Below are 19,484 nucleotides of genomic sequence, written 5' to 3' on the forward strand. Positions count from 1 at the left end.
CCCCGTGCTGACACTGGTCACAACCTTCAAAAGCCTTTCTCTTTCCTGTCCCACCAGCTTGTCTTTCACTGGCGATGTTCATCGTTTCTTCCATCTGCATTCGATGAAGACAGAATACACCTATACATGCATGAGTGCATATACTGTAAGGAGATATGAAAGCAATTTGAAATGGATTTGAAGGCAGTGTGAGTAGTGACGCACAAGTACAAAGCTGGTCTTATTTTAAATCTTAAGGAAAATCATATGTGTTTGTGTGACTTCACAGACTACCCGCTTCCTATTGTTCTACTTCCCCATGCTGTCTGCAATTCACTGCTGAACATGTAGCAGCTAAGGATGTATGCTTTTATTTTTAAAAGTGGTTTAGTAATATCCTAAAACAGGTCAGCACTGCAGCCTATCCCAGCTCGTATGTTGTTTCTCTCCAAGTTAAAACTGAGATTAAAACATCTCTTTTTCCAAACGTGACCTGACCAAGAGAGCAGAAAATATTTTTTTACAGATACAGACACAAACAATATAAGGAGACAAATACAAAACTCACAGCTGCCAGAGCTTCCTTCCTGTTAAAAGGGAGTTTTTCCTTCCCACATTCACCATGTGCTTGCTCATAGAGGGTCGTGTTACTGTTGGGGCTTTAACTTAGAAAATAGAAAATTTGGTGCTATATAAATAAAAATGAGTTGAACTGATTTGGAGTATAAATGAGTGTTTAGGTGTTAGTTTAGCTACTGAGAAGAAAATATTGATCATCTAACTTTGAAACATATTAACTTTCTCTTAACTTTCTTTTCACACATACACAACTAACTATATATATGGATATGTGAGCTTCATTTTGGTTTCTTTCAAAAAGTCAGGTCAGCAGGCAATCTTACTAGGTTGGACCTACAGCATGCAGAGTGCACCCAGCCCCATTAGGGTAGACAGAAGGTGACTACTGCACATTTCTCTCATGTGTCTTTGTGAGTTGCTTAGCTCACCGAAAGGGACGGATGTACTGAAGAAATTGCTCAATTATGCATTTTTGCAAATGAGATCGCTCCTTCTCTCCCACTTTGTGCCTATGTGTGATGGGTGGGGGCAGCTGTCTTTCTCACCATGCAGCACACTTGCACACAGAGAAGCCGTGCTCTTAGCGACATCGGTAGAGTGAACTAAATGTTCAAAAGTGTGATTACACTTCGCTAAAGCTGACGTGCAAGAAGTGCTTTACACATATGGTAAAAGTCACATGTGCACCATGGATCTCTCCATCACTGCTGTGGGTGCGTCTGAATGAAGTGCTGAGGAGCATTAACTGAAAAGTGAGTTACATCAGAATAACAGACTGCTGCCACTTTAACAGACTGATGAAGTCAGGAATGTTACCTACAGATGACCCTGAAACCCTGAAAGCTGAAAGTGTTTTTGAAACAGAGCAAGGTATTGTCAACATAGAAGTTCTAAACATGCCAATTTTCTTTAGAGATCATAAATCATATCATAAAATTCGCACACAATAACAGAATAATAAAAAAATTGACCAGGTTCGATGTTATTAGCCTACTGAAAACAGATCTTTTTGTAGACCAATAGCACAAACCAGTGCTGTGAAAACATGTGTTTTAACTTTGTAATGCTTGAAGCTGGTAAAACTGAGGGTTATCTTCCCATTTACATACAGTACAAAAACTTAAGCAGGGGTTTGAGCTGACACTGTCACTGGGAAAGCATTATGCCAATAACTAAAGTTGGGAATTGTAGTCTCAAAGAAGACAGTCACTGGGACCCTGCACGGGAATGAACTGCGAGGTTGCAGACCAAGAAAAACTTCACCTCTGCAGAAAAGTTGCCTTCAAGCCAGACTCAAGCAAGCTAATGACAACCTGCAGACAGATTATGCATACTGAGATGAAACCGTTTGGAGAAAGAAGGGAGAGGCATACAACCCAAAGAACAACATACCCACAGTGAAGCATGGTGGTGGGAGTATTTTGCTGTGGGGATGCTTCAGTATATCTGGAACTGGGAATCATCAAGACCGAAGAAATTACAAAAAAGAATATGTGAAGATTTTGAAAGGAAACCTCAAGCACTCAACAGCAAAATGGTTCTGTCTCATCACTTCCAACGCGACAGCGACCCAAAACATAGATCGGTCCTGGCAAAGTACTACCTTCAGAAGACCAAAGCAAACATTATTGACTGGCCTCCCAAAACCCTGACTTGAATCACAATGAAAATCTTTGGGGTGAACTGTAGGCCAAGATCCAAGCCAGAAGACCATCAAATCTGAGGGAGATTAAGAGATTTGCCAGAGAAGAAAGGGCTGAGGTTGCTCAGGAGACGTGTGTGAGACTTACCGAAGTCTGCAACAATGACTGCAGGCTGCTATCCAGCAAACAGGATACACAGTTTACTATTAACATCAGGGAGGCTAATAATTCTATCCATCTGTATTCCATGTGTGAAAAGAAGTTATCAGGTTTATGTGTTTCTTTCAAAAAAAATTCGAAAAACTTGTATTTTTGACTTCTCAAGTTTATCTTAGATGCATGTACTCTCTCACTGTTTCCCAATATTGTACATACTCTGTATCATACGTTCTCTAAATCAAGAGATCCAGTCTGTAAAGTGACAACAAAATGTGAAGAGTTTTGAAGAAGATGATGCTTCATGAGCATAGTACCATATCACCCCATGAGAGCACTTCGCTCTCACATGCACTAAAGCATATAGTTAGGGCTGGATCAGGTGACCCTGAATCCTCCCTTAGTTATGCTGCAATAGGTGTAGGCTGCTGGGCGATTGCCATGATGCATTGAGTTTTTCCTTTTCAGTCACCTTTCTCACTCACTATGTGTTAATAGACCTCTGCACTGAATCACACGCTCTCTTCCACAGCATGTGTTTATCCTGTCTTCCTTCTCAAACCCCAGCCAGTCTTGGCAGATGGCCCCGTCCCTTCCTGATCCTGGTTCTGCCGGAGGTTTCTTCCTGTTTAAAGAGAGCTTTTCCTTCCCCCTGTTGCCAAAGTGCTTCCTCATAGGGGGGTCATGTGATTGTTGGGTTTTTCTCTGTATGTATTATTGTAGGCTCTACCTTACAATATAAAGCGCTCTGAGGCAACTGTTGTTGTGATTTGGCGCTGTATAAATTTTTTTTATTGAACCGAATTGAAATTGAATGAATGGATCTTTGCATACTGACATCATACACATGCAGTACTTGAACTAACTCATTTCTTTAGCACACAAACTGCACAGAGAAACATGGGTTCTCTAAATCAAGTCATCCATTTGAAGTGCATACATGGATTCTGGGTTTAATATAACACAGAGGATATATTTTTACAATCTGAATTCAACTTTTCAGAGGCCACCAGTTTTCTGCCCCCACCACCGACAACTTCTATTTCCCTCAGTGTCCTCAGCCCTACAGTGAAATGAACTGCCATGGTTAATTCTCCAACTGATCTCTCTCCTTCTGTCTCCACAGAGGAAGGAAGCAAGAATGAGTGAGGATGAGAGAAGCATGGGTGGGGTGGCTGGGTGTGTGTGTGTGTGTGAGGGGCTGAGGGGGTGAGAGACGCAGATGAAAAGAGCGAGAAAGACAGAGCCACCCCAGAAGGCTGAGTTAGCTGTGACAGAGAGCGATGCCCACTTCCCCTCCTTCTATCCTTGCCATTCCTTTTTTCATCACTTTCTAAATCCCGCTCTTCTTCTGCGCTCTCAACACAGAGCCATTGTAAGACGACATATCAACGACCCCCCCCAACCCCACCACCCACACACACACTGCACCCCTCCCCACACCCAGACTCCACACCCTCTCTGAATGATGATTCATCGAGCTCCTTATCGCATCAGACTACTTGATGGGCATAGTAAAAAGAAATTAAATCTTAATTAAATTTTCATCTTTGACAAATTTGTCTCTGCAGAGCTGCCATATGCTCGCTGGGTTTGGGGGAAAACATTGAGAGGGAAGGAGACTTTTGGAATTGGTGTTGAATGGGCTTGAAAATTACAAAACAGCACAAGGTGCATTTTTCTGTCAGCCTTGAGCATTTTCTTTTCTATTCAGGAGGGATAACCTTGCATTCCTATAGATTTTTCACAGCGTTATTACATTATGGATTTTTCTTCCTCCAAGACAAAGTATAATAACGCACTTTATACTCGGACTGTTTTTCATCACTTGCAGGGCAAAGGGAGCATGTGTGCGTGAGTGTGTCCTTGTGTAGTTATGAATGTGTGTATGTTTGTGTGCATGCAGGTCTGGATGATCACCTGTGTGTGTGTGAGTGTCACCTTTTTTAATAATGTGCTGTCAATCTGGGCTCTGGGAATGGGCATTTCACTAACCCTCCCTAAGTCTCATAACGTGGATCCTCTGGGAGGTAGAATAAGTCATCAGTGGCCGGCGGCCGGGAACCCTCGAGCGCCGCAGAGAAAGGCAGAAATCACAGCGGATGCAATAAGGAGACAGGGTGGAATAAAAGTTGGGCTTTCATATTAATGCCACGGCACTCAAAGTTATAGCCCTGCTGCTCATCACTCTTTCTGGAAATGATGTAAGGGAGGAGTAGTGGCTGCTCTGGAGCCTGTGTTCACGAGGGGCAGTTGATACTCACTGTTTTTGTGCTAATTGTTATGTTAAATACACTCACAGATCCATCGCCTATTTACTCACTGAAGTCTGCTAACAGCAGAAAGTCTAAAGGTGAGACGCAGTACCCGGATCATCTCCCAGCCCCTCATTTCAATGACACTAAACTGCTGTATGAACAGAGTACTTCCCATATTGTGTGTGTACCCCAGGAAGAACACACATTCCTGCCTTTCAGTTCAGGAACAAAATAAACAGCGAGCAGTAAAAGTCTGGGGGGAAAGAGGCCATGAAATGATAATATATTCCATATTTCTCAAGCTCATAGACTGCTGTATTTCTCCTTCTTGGCAAGGGAAGTTTTACTGTAAATTCCAATATTACAAACAGTTGCCTTCATGCAGTTGTATACTTCTTTCCCTGAGGTTTGCTCAGGGCTGCAAGTGAGATTCAACAAACTTTCTTAAACTCACATTTTTAAAATCAATTAATTATGATTAATGTGATGAAGGTGATGATGATTATTTGGCTGCTGGGGGGCAGTGGGAGCAAGCTGAGAACAAAGCATTTTCATTTCATCACCTTACACAGCAAGGAGAGCTTTCAAATGAAGTCATGACTCTGGCCACCTGGTGAACCCAGGACTAATTTTCACTCCTCGTTGTTATTTTGTTCTGCACTGTGGTTTGTTACCAACTGCCGAGGTTTGATGTCAGTTCACTAGTTGAACTCTCTCTGCTTGGCTCATCCACAAAACTGCATTTGAAAAGCAAAACAAAAAGTATTAAAAAGTGTAAAACAAAGAATTCCTTGTTGTCTTTGCATTGAGTCAGATATAAAACATGGGTCCACACCAGCAAATGTTCTTCAGGCTCTGTGAGAAGAAGATGTGATGTGACGTCATGCCAACGCATTAGACAAAAGGAGGTTGGCCCACTTACTTCAGCTCGAGCAGGAGTAATTGCCTCTGTTCTACATTAGCATCGCAGCTGCAGCTTAACAACATTATTTATTAACTGTAATCCGTGTTGTTTATTAGTGGAAAGCTCGAGCCCCCTTCAAAATATAACAATATGAGATTATGCAGTCTGGATGCACAATTTCCCCATTGGCGACATTTGTTAGCATTCTACTTTTTAATTGTGACATTCCTTTGTGTTTCCGAAAACACCTCGGGATCAAAAGTAGAGAAGCCTTCTGCTAAATGCGCATTTCAAAATCGCAGAGAGCCGCCCCAACCTTCGTCCCCCTGACCAACGCCTCCAGCGCTTCCGGTGGATAGCGAGGTTTTCCCAACCCGTTTGAGAGTCACAGTCTCTCCAGCGTATCCTCAGTCTGCTCAAAACATCTCACCTTTGAGACGCCCAGGAGGCGTCCCTAGCGAGACGCATTAAAAGTAGCCAGTGGCTACCCCATTGGCTACTTTTAATGCAGAGCAGCAGCGGCTTTACTCTGAGCTCCTCATGAATGACTAAGCTCCTCATCCAATCTCCAAAAATTCCTACCTTACAATGGTGAAGAGGTCTGTATGCCTGAGTGATCCCAGGAGCTGTGCTGTCAGGTCCAACTTGGCCCTACAGTCCTGGTTAAAGGGCCAAACTAATGCGGTCCTACTGACCACTATGAACTCCTTGCATCTTTTGAGCAGGACTGAACAACACGATGCAGCCAAGACGTAATTTTTCAAAAGCATGAAAAAGTAAAGGAGCACACGTGTGTGTTGGTTTGTATTTAGCCTAATGTTACATAACTTTGTAAGCAGCCTGTTCTATTGCAACTTCTCGAAATTCCTGTTTAGTAGAAATAAAAGTTTATAACTAATAAAGTTGTAATGCAGTTTAGAATTTAAAGCAAAATAATCATGTGGTTGCTGAACCTCCCACAGATTTATATAATCAAGAAAAATCTATTTTGCCTGAAGGATGGAAAGAAGTATGAAAAAGGGCACACACTGTTAACGGGAAAACTACAGGCCAGTAAGTCTGACATCTACAGAGGCGATGCAAAACCCCATCAGTACCTTTATTGTTGACAATGCGCCACGTAGAATTTCATCAGCGAGCAGGTGCATTTAGTTTCTTAGGTACACCTGTTTACCTTACAGGAAATCTCTAATTAGCCAATCACATTGTAGCGATTGAGTGCAAGCAGACATGGTCAAATATCAAACTGAGCGTTGGGAATATTGAAGAAAGGTGATTTAAGTGTCTCTGAAAGTGACAGGTTTTTTACTTACCGTCCTGGGCTGGTTGCTAGTTTAGTTTAGTTCTTAAATTAAAGCAAAAAAAAATGATAGAAAACGAGTTTACACAAGAGCTACTAAACTAATCCAAGTGTCAAAGGGCTGTCACCTGTGGACAGGTTAAAAAAGGTTCACAGATACCAGATGATACCACAGTTAAACCTGTGATCCTCTTTTGGAACAACATAGAAGATTTAACATCCTTTAAATAAATTCCACTAACATTGTCCAGTAGTACTTAATAATATGGCCCACGACTAAGAGTGCTGTAATTACATGAAATTTCAATGTATTTTATTGGAAATTACATTGTAATTAATTTACGCGTGGATAGTTAAAGGTAGGCACACTAGAATAAGGAGATAATAAGAAACAATTGCACTGTTAATATTTTATTAGTAATTTTAGGTAGTGCATGAGTAGTTTTAAGTACTGGAACTTCAAGTTTTTTGGGGGGGTTGGTTTTTTTTTTTTTTTTTTTTTTTTTTTTTACAAAAAAGGAGACACAAATTACTCTATAAGTAATTTTAAGTGCTGCATAATTTGTTTGGAGTGACTTAACTTTGCTTAAACTTCCAGGTATTTTACAGGAAAGCAGACAATACTTCCCTCAACACTGCTTTTCAAAGTTATGCTTGGACAGTGATGGTAAAAGACAACAAAGTTGACTCCATCATTTAAAGATCACACAGTCCTGCAAAGTCTGTTTGTTGTTGCTTTCTTTTTCTTGTAAGTTAGTAAGGGGAAACGGCCCTTATCACATTTATGTGGTAAAATACAAGTTAAATAATAGAGCACCATCATGCATAATGAATATTATATAAAGATGTATACATATTCAAAAAACATACTTGTTAAGTGTTGAGTGTGCTTGCAATATAAGCTGGAGAAATACTGTTTGTTTCTCTGCAAAATTACCAAGAAACTACACAGTACTTCAATTTACTTAAGCAGTAGTTAAACAGTATTATTTGTGTCTCCTTTCCTGTAAAATACCTAAAGTTACACACTACTTATATTTACCTACAGTATAATTATTTCTTTGTTTCCTGTAAAAACCTGACTTATTATTCCCTTGTTCTAATGTGCCTAGCTTTAAATATCTGTAGGTAACTAAAATTACATTGTAATTTCAAGTGTTAATTACAGGGGACTTACACTAGTTTGCTAAAGTGCTACCCATGTTTCTCTAAAAAAAGGGAGAAAAATGATTCTTTTTTTGCACAGGCTGCATCAGCGTATAACGAGCTTCCAGAGGACGTAGTGCAGGTTCTTTCACTTCACTCTAATTAGAGCGGTCGAGAAAAGGACATTTTCTAGAATACAGAGCTGTAGAAGAGAGAACAACATCCTATTTACACTGTGGTCTTTTAAATAGACTGCACTCTGGTCTGGAAACATTTGCTTCAACATAACATCACTAATCATACACACATCTTTTTTGCATGCTGTTAATTGCTTCACTTTGCTTTGAAACGCCACAGCTCAGCATCTCTGAATGCAACGACCGTCTGAACTCTCTAAAAGGACACACAGGATACTGATAATTAGGACTGGACTTTTATCACTTGTCTCTGTAGATGCATTTTTTTAAAAACAAATTCAACAAATTTTCCATTATTTTGTTGAGATCTATAAGACCTCCTGAAAGTCCTACACTGCCATGTCATCCATCTTTTTAATTAGCCAACACGTCAGAGGTGTGCTTGTGTTCGAGTGTGCGTGTACTCACAGATATTTGCGGTGCCCTTGGGTATGGGCAGGTATGAGCCAGCACTCCACGCTCGCCCCTGGTAGTTCCTCTTACAGCGGCCGCAGTCGGGCCCAGTGGTGTTGTGTTCACACTCACAGCTCAACTTCTCTTTGTCATACACGCAGCTGTTGGCGTGAAGATTGCACTTGCACCTGTCAAAGCAGAGGAGGGGCAGGGTTGAAAGAGGACAGGCACGTCAACATGAGTGAATTTTCCGGTGCTGAACAGAGAACAGACGGCTTTTATTTTGTTGGACAATGCTGCTGAAGGGCAGCGTGTCCTTGAATAGCAGTGGCACTGGAACACAGGCAGAGCTGCTAAAACAGTCGCCTTCTCAACTTCAAGAACTGCTAGTTCAAAGAAGGCAGGCGACTGCACGAATGAATCCGGCATCATTATTTCCTCCGCTTTTTTTCTCCCCCTCTCCACTCGGGAAGGTAGCTCGGTTTTAATTGTCCCACTGGAGGATGCGTAATTGTTGTAAGGTCACAGCTGATGGACACGAGAAGATCGGGAGGGAGAGGGGGACAAAGAGGTGCAGGGAGGGCCGAGGAAAACAAGCTAAGTTAAATTGCGAAACAAGCACTTGGAGATTGAAGACGTCGAAAGGCTCGCAGCTCCGAAAGATGACGAATACCTCGGAGTCAGCCAGAGGGCGGCGTGGAGCAACAGCATGACTACCTTCTCCATGACAAATTAATATGAGATGAGATCTCAGAAGCACATTTTCAGTTTGGAAAGAGGGACTCCCTCAAGGTGCACTAAATCCTCACTCACATCCTGCTCACTAGAACATCCATTTAACAATAAACTCAGCAGATTCATTTTCTGCTGTGGCTAGATGAGTATTGGGGGTGGGGGTGGGGGGGGGGGGGGGTGTATCTGTTAATTTAATTTATGAGCTTCAGTCAAGCACTTTGAATTTTTAGACCTTTGCTGCAGACAACAACATGACTGAATGTTTCCACATTTCTCAGAGATGAGCTGTGAAAATTTGGTGACAATGCATTCTAACATAGTCTGATTTAAACATGAAGTAGGAGTAGGAGAATATTCCCTGCCCACAAGTGGATTAAAGGATTAAAAAAAATCTTTTCTACTCAATGGCTGTCTACATTTCTACTTTCAGGTTCCGCCAGTGTTATGTCGGTGGTTTCGTTATTTCGTCCATTTTCTTTATAAAATCACTACTTTTATTTTGACAGCTAATGCTGAAAAAGGTGGCACGACACACTCCCCAAAATCATCACCGTCAAGCATAACCGTGTTGTTTTTAAAGAGTACCTGCCATGATCCCGAGCCACTGCCTGCACTGGCTGAAACAGGCATGACTCACCATAGATTAATGGTGCTGTATTTGTTTAGTTTGAGAGAGGAGGAAAAATGCTGAGAGTCAGGTAAAATGCCACTGTTCAAGCCTGTCTCAATCATTTTAAAGTGCAGTTTCATTCAGCATACTGGGAGTCCGTTACAAATGTCTTTTCTTTCTTCTCAAATCAAAAGAAATGTACACAAAAAGAAAGAAAATTTGTGTTTAGTCGATTATTCCTTTGTTGTAAGAACGCTTCTTGGTAATCAATCTTTTACTGTTGGAAAGCCTATTTATTGCTGTGAATGACCACAGCAGACCCGGTGACATCAACATGCTTTGCAGCATTCTTTATTAGCACACACGGTTGCTGTTCACAATGCACACAGAGCTGCAGCTCTCCCGCTGCTCAACATTACCACAACAACCCCAACCACAGGAGACAGTACAATATTTAAGTCGACGGGGCGTGATTGCAGATGCCGTACAGGTGCGTCCGCCTTCCCTGCACGGTACCGCAGGCCCCGCCCGACACAGTTGCCCTTTACATGTTATCACATTTGTAAGGAAAATGCATTTGTGGGTTGAGCAACAGAGTTGAGTCGATGAGTTGTACCCATGAAAAACTTGCTAAATCTTCTCTGTCAATGCCAAACAACTTATTCTGATGTAGATGCTTGTTTGGTGTCATTTATTGGATGTCTGGATGATTGAAAGCTGATGAAACAGAGTGGCAGTTTAACAGCTTACTCATTTAATAAAGAGGGGCCTCAGTAGCATGTGGAAGAACCACTAAATGCCCACAACAGCCTGGCGCCTCCTCCGCATGCTGGTCACACATTGGTGTGGGGTGGCATTACATTCTTCAACCAGCATTTGTTGCAAGTGATGTGGTTGTGTTGGTCACACAATAAGCTGTTTGGCATTGGCAGAGAAGATCTAGCATGTTTTTTAATGGGTACCACTCATCGACTCAACTCTGCTGCTCAACATACTAAAACATTTTCCTTACAAATGTGGCAAAATTTAAGGGGAAATAAACTGGCCTTTTATCTGTTAGTGAGAAACGTCAGTACCAGCTGGCCTCTCTCACCCTGCCCATCCTGCTTTGCCACATCATGACTCATAAATAAACACAATAACTTCTAAAAGTTTTAAATCACACACTGTCTCTGACCCTGGAAATACACCAACCTGCTGTTCGCACCCCTAAATGAAATGCTGCAGAGCTAATGAAGGTATTTAAGACAAACTGTCAAGAACCCCGCGTTTCACTTATAAATGTCACCAGCTGCAAATTATATCATTTACAGCTAATTACCATCAAGTCTGTAAATAATAAGCCAGCATTGTTATTTGGTTATTTTGTTTTTTTGGGGTTTTTTTGTGGCTAGCTCGCTTCACTTTTTAACACCATTCCAAGAACACGAGGAGCACACTGTGTGCTTTTGTAATTTAGCAAAACTAGCGTAGTCACATTCATTTCAAATATTCCATGCATATCATATCATTTTAAATCACACAAAAGTTCTGATGTGGGACATCTGTTGTTTTGAGCAAGTGGCACAGAAACTGAAAGGTGTGAAAAAGCTTTCTCGCTAAGTAATGCTACAGCTTTTATTTCTCGTGATGTCAGGTATATTTTTAATAAGCCGCTGCTACCTTATGCTGGTTGTCTCATTTTCAGGTTACACTGTAGCAAAAGGCTGCGCATAATAATTAGGCTGACACCTACAACTTTAGTGTTTCTAAGACAACAAAAGCTTATTTCATGGATCTCCCTATACTTTTTTTTAAACTACAAATGTGAAAGCTCATCCAAAATGGATATGATTAACTGGAAGCATTCAGATCTGACATGCATTACAACCACGTGAAATGAGTCTATTTATTTCCGCCTGATAAATGGGTGCACAATACTATTAATGCTATTAACCCAGGAGTCACTCCTACTGGTGTGCCTAATATAAACCTTCTCGACTTTACTTTCAATCCAGAGGAGTGGTGGCTTCATTCTGACCTTTTCTGGAAAAACTAAGCTCCTCGTCATGTCTCCAAAGTCATGACCACACAATGATGGAGGTGAAAGGACTATCGAGTCAGGAAAAAGTAAATAAGATATCCAGCTAACTCACCACGAGCAGTGATACCAAACTCCTCAATGCATTTAGAGCCCCAGTGGGGCATAAGCTGCATGAGGAACAGTGGGGGTCTATTGCTTTGTGGACTGGGAAACAATGGCTTGGTGTTGGCATGCTTTTCTTAGTTTTTGTGATATTTTCCTGAATTTTTACTCATGTAATGCATCTGTCAGAAAGCTTTCTGTTGTCTCGGTTCTGTGTTACAGATTAAAAAAGCGTTAAAAAAGAAATAAGAGCAGAAACTCTGTCATTTCACAGTCACCATGTGAGGCCCGTCTAAGAGTCCACTTTGAGCTTTGAGCTTGACTGGGAAATTCTTTTGTTACACTGGCTTAAACGTATCACAGCGTTACCCGGTCGACACTGAGACGTAGCAAAATTGATTGAGAAAAAGTGCCTCGAGTTGAGTTGACGTGCACGCGCAGCTAAAAATCAAGACAAGATCAGAATCGGGTCCCACGGAGTGCCGCTCAGCGCAGCTGCTCCCCACTCTGTTATAAAAATCTGATTTTTACAGTGCGTGTATGTGGAGTGGATAGGCAATGTGGTGTGAAATGACTTCACACAGAGCCCTTTGCGGTTTAACCTTCAGCTTCTTTTAACATCTGCAACATTTTAATCAGCGTCCAGAAGTGATAGTGCCGTCGGCATAATGATGGAGGCCGCCAGTGAGGCCCGCAGGGCCTCATACCCGCCAGTGCTGTTGTGCTTCCAATCAACATCGGCTCCTGAATGCGAACACCAGGGGACTCTCCCTCACTGCTGCACCAGCAACAACATCTTCAGAGAAAGAGCCAAGTAAAATTGTATTTAACAGCAATTTAATAGCAAATCTCCTCCAGGGTTTCCCACGAGTTCGATGTTGTGTCTTCGTTTCCTGTTGGCCCCGCTTTACTTTGAAAGCTCTGTGGCATGTTTTCTCCTACCTTATCATTCTCCTCATTTCTCTCTCCTCCCTCCACCTATTAGTCTGTCATTTTTTTACTTAGCTCCAGTCTCCCCCAATAATAAATATTCATGGACCTAAGGCATCTTTGTTTTTGTGTGGTGCTCTCAAAGTGATATTGCTCAAGGCATTATTGAGTGTGCCAGCCACCTGTGAGCTAAAGGTCCTGATATGTATTCACGAAATAACCCATGAGGCTGTGAGCTCAAATTGCTGGACTGGCAAAAAAGAAGAAGAAAAAAAAAAAACAGGATGGAAAAAAACTTTGAAGTTTTGATTCCATTTTGTCCAAGAGAAAGGAGCGAGCATATTCTATCTGAGCAGGGTTTAAAGTTTTCCTTGAAATGTTGGAAATAGAAGATACTGTTGGGCACAAATTTATTTTTTCCCCTTTATTCCGGTGCAGCAGAGCAGCCCGCTGAGACTTAACTTACCTGCAGCAGCTTGTCCATGACCTCTGCAGTAATGGGATTCTGATTGACACTGGGGGTGCCGACGACATATTGGAGCCTTTCCATTGATGACAGCAGCAACAACAAACATAAACAAGTCAACACAAAGCTGTTGTTTTCAGGAAAAACACCCTTATCCCTTCCATTGGTTCAGCCACTATCCGCGTAATTCCTTTTAGCCGAGTTCATTCCCAGCCATCGCTCCATTTTGCTCGTTGCGGCATCAAAGCCAAAAGTATCAGCCACTAATTAATAGTAATTATCCACAATCCAAGCAACAACATCCCTGATGCACAAAGCTGCTGATCCCAACAAATTGAGCAGACTAAACTCAACACGGTCCTTAAGTGGGTTAACTAAGTGAAGCAATTAAATTTCAATCAAACGGCCAGGTGTTTTCATACTCAAGCCAACTGGGTCAAATGCTCGGTTAATAAATGCTTCTTTTAGCGCGTCTGCATTCAGTGTCTGCTGTACATGAGCGACAACACACCAGGGGTCGTAGGGGGGCAGGCGATAGGGTGAGGGGCAGCTGGATCAGAGGACAGTACAGCTTAATGATGTGTGATCAGAATGGAATTGAAAAACAGGAATGGCTGGGAGAAAAGGTCTTGGGGTGTGTGCTTAAGTGTGATTGGTAAATTGTACAATATATTTGTCCCGCATGATCTCATCCCCCCCCCCCACACACACACACACACGCACACACACACACACACACACACACACACACACACACACACACACACGTGCATCTATCGTAATATCCTGCATTGACATGTAAGCTTGCAGCTGCTGTCTGTAGTAAGTTAAAATGGATCAGCCTGCCTGCTAACGTGTTACCTGCTAATTGCCTCTTCTACCTCTTGCCCCCCTGTTCCCGGCCTGCGGTGCATTGTGGGAAGTGGAAGAAGTGAGATTTCAGCAACAGCTCTCCTGGGATGGACCTCAGCCCCCAACCTCCCCCCTAATTATATCCGCCTTCCCCATCGCTCCCTCTCTTCTCACTAGAAAGCAGACGGTTAGAGAAAAGTGCAGGCTGTGAGAAAAATCACGGCAGATTCACCGAACTCCTCGCCTCTTTCGGGTTTAACTTGCATGAGAGAATACATTTACACAGCCGATGAACGAGCAGACCTTACAGATCTGTTAAGTGAATACGTTCGCAGTTTAACCTTACAGGAGCGATGCTGAACATAAAATGCCTTCACACGTCGATTTGAATTCCTCAACACAATACCCAGCTTTAAACAACCCGAGTGCTTGTGACCTCCACCTTTCAATTTGGTGGAAATCTTTTTATTCTTATTTTCTAACATATTAAACATTTATTTCTGTTACCTTCTAGTCTGCTTTTAATTTATTCGCACAGCTGGCAGCAGGAGAGAGCAGGAGACAAAATATCAGTTTCAGAAAATGATGTGAGGCCAGAACGGGCAGTGCAAGCTACAGTCATAACAGCGAGTTGCACTGGCTGGCTGCGCGCCTTACGATAATAAATACTGGACAAGTGATACGCTTAAGGAGGCAATTAAGTCTTGAAGTGGCACACACAGTGGGGAGCCTGTGAACTTAAAATTTGCAGGACTTTTAATTATTTCAGTGGTTGTTTTGGTGAGTGGATGAGCAACTCTTGCTTTCTGTTGCGTAATACTCTCAACATTATTCACTCTAAATATGAAAAAACAACAAGATCTTGCCAGACTAACATAACCTTGACAATAAATACTTCTTTAAACCACTCAATCTATTACAATCCATATGACGCCTAGAAAACTTTACAGTATATTTTACAATTGCTGTGCAAACGTGGTTCTCCTTTTGTCTCATCCACTGAAAATGCAGAAAAGTGTAAATGCGGAGCCTGCCTGCATCAATCAGCCCGAGTCATCCATCTATCGAATCCTCAGCATTACTAATGTATGGGGTTGGACATGCTATCCAAGCAGGAGTCAATCAAGAGGTCTTTACTGCCTGTGACACGCCAGGCCAGTTCAATAGAATCGACATGCTGGGCCTCAGTGATACTGCGCTCAGCTAAAGACTACTGGCTGTGGACCCAGCGACAGCAAATGCACCGCAGAGGCATGAGAAAGCTCCATCACAGGGAAGACACACAGTTTGAGGTGAGGCCAGGTGGAGAAGCGACATTAGCTGATCCTATCATTTCATAGGAGACATTGGAGCCCTGGATAGAAGTAACTCCCTAAAGACGCTGCAGCATTGATCAGTTTGGGTCCGCAGACTGCGAGGGGTGACTGCTTTTGTTTGTGTGTGTGTGTGTGTGTGTGTCAGAGAGAGAGAGAAAGAGAGAGACAGAGAGGAAGCAAGCATTTGTAACGATGATTTGTAGTGATATAGAGTCAATCTGCAACCATACAACTAAAAAAAAAGCATCAAAAAATAATAAAACACCCCACTTTTCCTTGTTTAGTCTTATCTCACTGCTTCCTACTAACATCACTATCCATTAAACTTTGGCAACACTCTTCTTTGTTATTTAATCCCGGTGTCTGGAGCAGACACTTCACACGGCTACACCCACTAGGGGCCATAATCTGAAACCAGGGTAAGACCCAAAGAGCAGGTGTAATTACAGAAAATGTTGACAGTTTTCCAGAGGGGTTAAGTCTTAGTACACTTTGCTCTTTATCCGGGGTGAGGGTCATTAGTAGCTCAGGTGGTTACTATGTTCGCTTCTTAAAAAAGAAAATCCCCTGAAAGACCTGTAGTGCAATCATCTGCAGTGAGCGAAATGAGGGATCGCAAGGCTTCCCGAATGAGCCAGAAGTAAAAGAACAAAGTGGGTGTGAGGAGGAGATAATTTGAGCCATACATCAAAATATAACTATCTGACTGACTCTGCTTTGTGATTGCAAATCTACACACAAGGACACTGTATTAGAAGGTATTTCTAGATAAAACTAAAAAAGAAATGAAAGTAAAAAGGGACATTTTTACAAACAACACCTGAACAACACAAGCAAAATGCTATTAGGATCACTTTATGGGAGCTGTCCGTTCAGCACCACAGACACACAACCAATGACAACATGAGCTGAAATCTGTAATCGCTCTTTAGTCAGTGGAAATCATGCCAAAGTCGGACTCGAAAAAAATACTCAGAATATTCACAAAAATCTTGCACAATATTATTGTTATAACTATTAGTATTTATTTATTTATTTAGGATTTTTTTTTCTGATAATAATTAATTTACGTGGAAAAAATGTGCAGAAATGTATAAAATTAGATCCAAAAGTAAAAAAACAACAACACTTTTTTTTTTTTGTCATTTTGCCTCTGTACATTACACTTGGAATTGTGAGCTGTTTCTCTCCTTCTCCATACTTTATTCTTTCCATCATTCCCATCAACCAGGTTCATCTAGGTTTCATATGTCCAAAGAATCTTTCTCAGAGCTGTGGAGGCTCTTTTAGGTGTCTAACCTTGAGTGTAACCACTGATCTCCACCTTGTTGTCAACCATCTGTACAATATTTACATTCATGAAGAAATCGCTTGATACACCTACCACATGAAGGACGTTGATTGCATTGGTGTGGTCTGACCTTCTTTTTTATTTGGGAGGCATGGTGTGGCTAGTACACCTTCCCACTGTGTGCTGTCCACACTTCCATGTGTGTGCGTGCAGAGTTGGAAGTGGGGAAAGCAGCCACAAAACCCCAGCACGGAACAGATTCGGCACCAGTGACAATAGATAGGGCATCTATTAAGCCAGACATGATTGAAAAAGCTAGAATGGAAGTGGGTTGCAAAGTGGCTTGTAGATGTGTTGACACTGTGGGCAGTCTAATGTAGCTTAAACAGCTATTGGTTTGCCAATGGTGTACTTGCTGGTGTGGGCTGGCACTGATATACAGTGGGGCAAAAAAGTATTTAGTCAGCCACCGATTGTGCAAGTTCCCCCACTTAAAATGATGGCAGAGGTCAGTAATTTGCACCAGAGGTACACTTCAACTGTGAGAGACAGAATGTGAAAAAAAAATCCATGAATCCACATGGTAGGATTTGTAAAGAATTTATTCGTAAATTAGGGTGGAAAATAAGTATTTGGTCACCTCAAACAAGGAAAATCTCTGGCTCTCACAGACCTGTAACGTCTTCTGTAAGAAGCTTTTCTGTCCCCCACTCGTTACCTGTATGAATGGCACCTGTTTGAACTCATCATCTGTATAAAAGACACCTGTCCACAGCCTCAAACAGTCAGACTCCAAACTCCGCCATGGCCAAGACCAAAGAGCTTTCGAAGGACACCAGGAAAAGTATTGTAGACCTGCACCAGACTGGGAAGAGTGAATCTACAATAGGCAAGCAGCTTGGTGTGAAAAAATCAACTGTGGGAGCAATCATCAGAAAATGGAAGACATACAAGACCACTGATAATCTCCCTCGATCTGGGGCTCCACGCAAGATCTCATCCCGTGGGGTCAAAATGATCATGAGAACGGTGAGCAAAGATCCCAGAACCACACGGGGGGACCTGGTGAATGACCTGCAGAGAGCTGGGACCAAAGTAACAAAGGTCACCATCAGTAACACACTACAACGGCAGGGAATCAAATCCCGCAGTGCCAGACGTGTTCCGCTGCTGAAGCCAGTGCATGTCCAGGCCCGTCTGAAGTTTGCCAGAGAGCACATGGATGATACAGCAGAGGATTGGGAGAATGTCATGTGGTCAGATGAAACCAAAGTAGAACTTTTTGGTATAAACTCAACTCGTCGTGTTTGGAGGAAGAAGAATACTGAGTTGCATCCCAAGAACACCATACCTACTGTGAAGCATGGGGGTGGAAACATCATGCTATGGGGCTGTTTTTCTGCCAAGGGGACAGGACGACTGATCCGTGTTAAGGACAGAATGAATGGGGCCATGTATCGTGAGATTTTGAGCCACAACCTCCTTCCATCAGTGAGAACTTTGAAGATGAAACGAGGCTGGGTCTTCCAACATGACAATGATCCAAAACACACCGCCCAGGCAACAAAGGAGTGGCTCCGTAAGAAGCATTTGAAAGTCCTGGAGTGGCCTAGCCAGTCTCCAGACCTCAACCCCATAGAAAATCTGTGGCGGGAGTTGAAAGTCCGTGTTGCTCGGCGACAGCCCCAAAACATCACTGCTCTCGAGAAGATCTGCATGGAGGAATGGGCCAAAATACCAGCTACTGTGTGTGAAAACCTGGTAAAGACCTATAGTAAACGTTTGACCTCTGTTATTGCCAACAAAGGTTATGTTACAAAGTATTGAGTTGTATTTTTGTTATTGACCAAATACTTATTTTCCACCCTGATTTACGAATAAATTCTTTACAAATCCTACCATGTGGATTCATGGATTTTTTTTTTCACATTCTGTCTCTCACAGTTGAAGTGTACCTCTGGTGCAAATTACTGACCTCTGTCATCATTTTAGGTGGGGGAACTTGCACAATCGGTGGCTGACTAAATACTTTTTTGCCCCACTGTAAGAGACCTGCTGGGACTGAACTTGACTTGGACTACTTGAACTATCTATTAACTACAGTAGCAATCTTGGTTTTCTTTAATTCTGTTATATTTGAAATCTATAAATGGTTTTCACATTCAGATATCCAATCAACCAGTTCTTAAACACACACAATAAATACAGTATATGTTTATAACTTTAAACAGCATATTGCAAAGTGTTAATTATTATTCATTTCCAAATTAACTCAACTGCTCTAAAAGTGAAATCATTTACCAGAGATAAAAGAATATTTATGCTGCCATGGTGGTAATCAGCTGAGAAATAAAATATCAAATATGCTTTGTCTCTAACCCCCATCACCTAACATCACAGTCACCTTCAATCACAGCTGTTAGCCCAAACCATCACTCAGTCATTACCTTGCAAAAAGTTACAGTACCTTCCTAAAGAACTGAAATCTGGAACTTTCCATATGGCACTTTTTCTTTGTTTGAATGCATTGTCCCCCTCCTTTGTTAGTTGCAGCTCTATTGTGCATTCCCATTCTGCTTGAAGGCTAAAGCACCATCAGATGGC

The 19,484-nt window shown here is 42.0% G+C and overlaps 1 protein-coding gene across 3 annotated transcripts in view; it reads right to left on the reverse strand.

The window, feature by feature from the left end:
• ntng1a (netrin g1a) overlaps positions 1-19,484 on the reverse strand; it is a 116,766-nt gene that overhangs the window by 25,680 nt on the left and 71,602 nt on the right. For all 3 annotated transcript variants that reach the window (XM_040036209.1, XM_040036208.1, XM_040036210.1), the window contains exon 4: positions 8,571-8,743. In XM_040036209.1, the coding sequence (XP_039892143.1) occupies positions 8,571-8,743 (173 nt within the window). The remainder of the gene's footprint in view (positions 1-8,570; positions 8,744-19,484) is intronic.

This window comes from Simochromis diagramma, unplaced genomic scaffold (assembly GCF_900408965.1).
Source record: "Simochromis diagramma unplaced genomic scaffold, fSimDia1.1 OVJJ01000271.1, whole genome shotgun sequence".
Classification (NCBI taxonomy): Eukaryota; Metazoa; Chordata; class Actinopteri; order Cichliformes; family Cichlidae; genus Simochromis; species Simochromis diagramma.